Here is a 4982-nt window from a genome sequence, read left to right on the forward strand (position 1 = left end):
CATGGAATAAAACTTCGATTCCAATATTACAAGTATATGTTATTTTAATAATATTATAATAAAATATACAAAATAAATTAAAAGAACAAAATATTTTCAAATGAATTAATCCATCTAAAATAAATTAAACTAACTTAATTTTAGGTCAACTCTCCCGTAGTCAATCCTATTGAGTCATATTAACTCACTTTAATACCTTTATTTGTTTTTTTTTATGTAAACCTACTAAAATTCTAGGATTAATTTATATCCTAAATATTTTAATATCTTAATAAAAAAATTCAAATTTTCATATAAATAATTTTACCCAAACAATTCAACCAAATTAAGGGGAAGTAAAGTTGACTCATGGGTTTCAAGCCACTTTTCCACACCCCTCTATGTAGTAATAATTTAAAATGATCAATTCCTCTTGCAAGATGGAAAAGAGTATGACTACTAGAGAACATATGGGTCCTTATTAAGGAGAGTCACGATTGTGGGGTCCACACTCCCCTTCTTAAAAGTATCAACTATATGCAATCACCACCCGCTCCTTCTCTCATTTTCTCTTATCACTTTTAATCTTTTCAATTTTCTTTCTCTCTCTCTCTCTCTCTTATTCCCTTATCAACTCATTTTTCTATTTGCCAATCCCCCCTCCTCCACCCTGGCATCTTCGTCCGTACATGTCTCTTTCCTCTTCTCTCTCTCTCCCACGGGCCACCGTCCCAGCCTGTAACCCTCCACTCGTGTGTCCCACCCTCCCACACGTGCCACCCTTCACCCATACAACACCCTCCTTTCCTTGGTGCAACAAATAAAAGCCAAGTCAGGAGCCAGAGAGCAAACAAAGCATACATGGAGAGAGAAAGTGTGTGTTGTTGAGGCGAGACTTTCACTCACAAACTCACGTAAAAACATGTTTTTTTTTTTTCTTCTTCTTCTTCTTCTTCGTCTCTGATACCATGAAGTAGTAGTAGATAGGGGTGTGTGTGTGGTGTTCGACCTTTCTGAGTTTTCTCTTCCTTCTCTCTCTCCTTTGTTTTGTGTTGAATCCTTGTTTTCCCCGAAATCTTGACTAAGATCTCTTCTGGGGTGTGTGAGATTTTGCGAGAGTGTGTGTTTCAAGAGGTGAATCTGGTGAGACAGAAGGAGTCCAACCAAGCAATCTTGTTTGCACCGATGAGGATCCGTAAGAGGCAAGTGCCTTTCCCTCTATTGCCGGTGACTCACTCAGATCCCAACCTGATCAACCGGTCACCGGTGATGGTGCAACTCAACGATGCCACCACCACCTCACTCCACCCTTCTTGCACTTTTGGTTCGGCTGCTGCTGCACCCTCTCTCCTCTTGGATCCCTCTCAGCCGTCCGATCAGCCTCTCCCTCCGATCGGAAAACCCACCAACGGCTCTGATGAGTCCTCTGGCGGAGGAGAGACACAGAGCTTGAGGCAGCAGCGCAAGAAGCAAGGAGAGTCTTTGGTCAGTGGAAACATTATTTCGCACTGATTCTTTTTGATTTTTGGTCATCTTTTGGTGTGGGTTTGTGAATTAGTGCACTTTTGTTTGAACCTTTGACAAGGGGTTGGTGTAATTAAATTAAAATTATCATTGTTGTGTTGTTGTTTTTAATTTTTATTTTACACTCACAGAGGGGGCGCATTAGGGGTGACCAATAACCAATAACAAGCGTTTGTTGTGGATCCCATGTGTGTTATTTTTTTGGTGTGTGTGATTTTGCAGATGGAAGATGAGAGAAGAAGGGAAGAAGAAGGAGGAGGGGGACATAAGGGTAATGATACCAGGTAAGAATTATGAATCCAAGCTAGCTAGACATGAATTAAAATAGATAAAGACATGATATTATTTCCTCTTTCTCCTTCATGAAATCTCGTAGTAAAAAAGGTGAAAACATGGAGACCCATAACTCGGTTTTAACCACCATGGAAAAACATTTTTTTTAATTATTTGTAATTTATTTTGTGCACAAAAGAAAAAGAAAATACTGTAAGTGGAAATACTGTTGAAAGTGTTTTAAATACGAGCCTTGTGCAGCCACCATACCCCTCTCATGAAATGCAATCGTTTTTTTCTCCAAATTGGTTAAACTACCGTTTGCCCTCGAGCAGCAGAATCGGGTTGAACCAAATGCTGGTCCCCAACTGCATCACACTATTTCAACGACATTACATTACTTTTTCTTCATCCTTTCCCTTTCGGCTATAAATTTCGTGTGTAATTCACTTATACATGCCATATAATTTTGGTCTTACTGGATCTTCTTTTCTTTGTAGGAAAGGAAGAATCTCGTGGTCTGAGACAGTTTCACCTTCAAGCCCTCCTAAACAAGGTAACAGAAGATGCACAAAAGAGTTTGATTTCAACAATGCATGCTTTTACCACTCCCTGGTCTTAACTTTGGTTGGAGAGTACACATATATATAGTCATGCAACTTTGATTTTTCCTTACACCAGCAGTTTTACACCCACTTGAAACTTTATTCTCTTTAATACATATCACATGCATTCCTTTGGAGTAATGATACACACTATATACACCTACATAACACTCTTCATTTATTGTTATTTCTCTTTCCTTATCATTTCGTATCACCTTCTTTTGTATATATATGTTTACAAGTGTGTAATAACTTTCCTTTGCTTTACTTTACCCTGAAATGTGTCAAAAGATAACTTTTTTTCCGTTCGCATACACGCAGATGGGAGATGGAGCGAGGGAGAGAAAGCTTTCCCTCCCAAGAAACGAAGAGGGGCGTTCGAGAGTGCAACAGAGGATAACAGCAACGATGAGGAGGATAACGATGATGATAAGAGGGGTTCGAAGATGAAGATGAAGAGAATGAAGACAAAGATGAACAGGAAGTGTTCGAGGCGAGGTGGAGGAGAAGAGGAAGAAGAAGAGGATGAGTACGAAGAAGAGGTAGCGAGAGAAACGAAAGGTGAAGTGCATGTTGGTAAGAAGAGGGTAAGGGGTGGTGCACTGATGGAAGGTTCAAGGTGCAGTCGTGTGAATGGGAGAGGATGGAGGTGTTGTCAACAAACCCTGGTGGGTTACTCTCTCTGCGAGCATCACTTGGGGAAGGGAAGGTTGAGGAGCATGACGAGTGTGAGAAACAAGTCCAATATTGGCACAACCAGTGGTGCACCAAAGAGCAACAATAATGCAAAGTCTGAGTCTTCTTCCTTAGAGAAGCAAACACCAAAGAGTTTCACCGAAGACCCTTTGGGAAAAGATGCTGCTGAAAACGTTGTTGATGAGAAGAAGCCGGTGATTGTCACGAAGAGGAGGATGAAGCTTGGAATGGTGAAAGCTCGATCCATAAGCAGCTTGCTGGGACAGTCAAACACTGAAATTGTTGCCATAGCCGAGGATAGTGATAACAAGTAATTTCGAAACTATAAGTGCACAAACTGCATTATTTCATGTGTAACTTATGCTTCATAAATACTTTTAATAATGGATGTTGTTGTCTTATATCTCTACATGGGTGCAACTTCTTCCTAACAAACCAGCATGGTGCTATTTGATTCCTTATTTTCATGTGTTTTATATGCTATCGTTTACTTCATATATCTCTGAGACTAGTTTATCTGATGTGGAGTTATTTTTTTCCTCTGATAATGCCTCACTTGTGATCGTGAAATTATTATTAAAGTATGTTGAACTCTGATGTTGCAGTTGAATAGAATAATATTTTTATACCCACTTGGTTAAATCATCCAATGGAATATATATATATTTCCTCTGGTGGATACTCGATCGTGGTCAACGGGCTTCTTTGACCAACTAACCATGTTGAACTCCATCACGTGAATGATTGTTGTTAACAAGATCGGAGGAAAATAAAGAATTCATTAATATTTGGGTGATTAATGGAAGCGTTCCTTTGTCAAGTAGTTCATGCACACTTGGTCTCAACAGTTGCGTACACTTTCATTTATATAACAAAGAATTTACATATATTGATTGATGATAAATTGAAAAAAAACATATAGTTGTAATATTTTGCTGTTAGATTTTGCATTCATTTTCAAAATGTTATTCAAAGGCAAGTTTGCATTGTTTTCTATACCTAAACTGTTGTGTAGAAATTTATGGAGAAATATTGTATATTACTTTTCTAGAAGTGGTTCAAAGATACATGTAATCTCATGCATTTATTCTTAGATATTAACCTACAATTAAATATGGCTAATGGTACCCATTAATGAAGAATTTATAAACTAGCATATATGATTCAGAGGGTCTGAGATACTACTCTACAATTTTTTTTGTAAGGCAATAGAATTTTGAAAATTTTGGACCAAACAATAGAAAACAAAATTAAAAATATTGGTTAATATTGTAATATATTGTATTTCGAGATAAATAAACACTTTATTTGAGTTTAAGTTTTTTTTTTATTAATAATGGATCCTTCAACTTTGTTCTTTTTATTTCCACAAAATGACCTTAATTCGACAAAACATTATTTTTACAAGAAAATATTCCTCTTTAACCCACGTGTTTTGAAATTTATGCAATTGTGTGGTTACCTTAGAACTTTGAAGCACATAAGCAAAGGAACTAGTTTAGTCAACGATGAAGAAGAACCAGGAAGCCACCGGACGTAACAAAATAATATCATTTAAATAATTTTAATTTTCTCATGGGACTTTTCAATTCTTTATCATTTTATGTTAAGCCACACAATGTCAAAGAAAAGAAAACTAGTTTATTTTGATTAATGAACTTGGCATTTTAAAAGTTAAAACTATATATATCCAAAGCATAATAATTCCATTACTTAAATATTAAAAATGTCTTAAAAGTATAGTGAACAACTTTCGATTATGTGATTCTTTTGTAGAGAGAACAAACACATTATCTGAAGGTACAGTAGTGGATCCAGTCAACGAATGGAAAAAAAAAAATTGTTGGCTTATGCAATTAGTGAAAAGTATGATGTAGACCCCATGATTGAAGCATTGATTAAATA

The 4982-nt window shown here is 36.7% G+C and overlaps 1 protein-coding gene across 1 annotated transcript; it reads left to right on the plus strand.

Annotated features, from left to right (window-relative positions):
* The first annotated feature begins 644 nt into the window (after positions 1–644).
* Positions 645–3553, plus strand: LOC114189840. Its single transcript, XM_028078551.1, has 4 exons — positions 645–1464; positions 1726–1787; positions 2277–2332; positions 2703–3553. Exons 1-4 carry the CDS (start codon positions 1165–1167, stop codon positions 3389–3391), a joined length of 1107 nt encoding a protein of 368 aa, XP_027934352.1. The 5' UTR covers positions 645–1164; the 3' UTR covers positions 3392–3553.
* Positions 3554–4982: the final 1429 nt, after the last annotated feature.

Source organism: Vigna unguiculata, chromosome 7, assembly GCF_004118075.2.
Source record: "Vigna unguiculata cultivar IT97K-499-35 chromosome 7, ASM411807v1, whole genome shotgun sequence".
NCBI classification, from domain to species: Eukaryota; Viridiplantae; Streptophyta; class Magnoliopsida; order Fabales; family Fabaceae; genus Vigna; species Vigna unguiculata.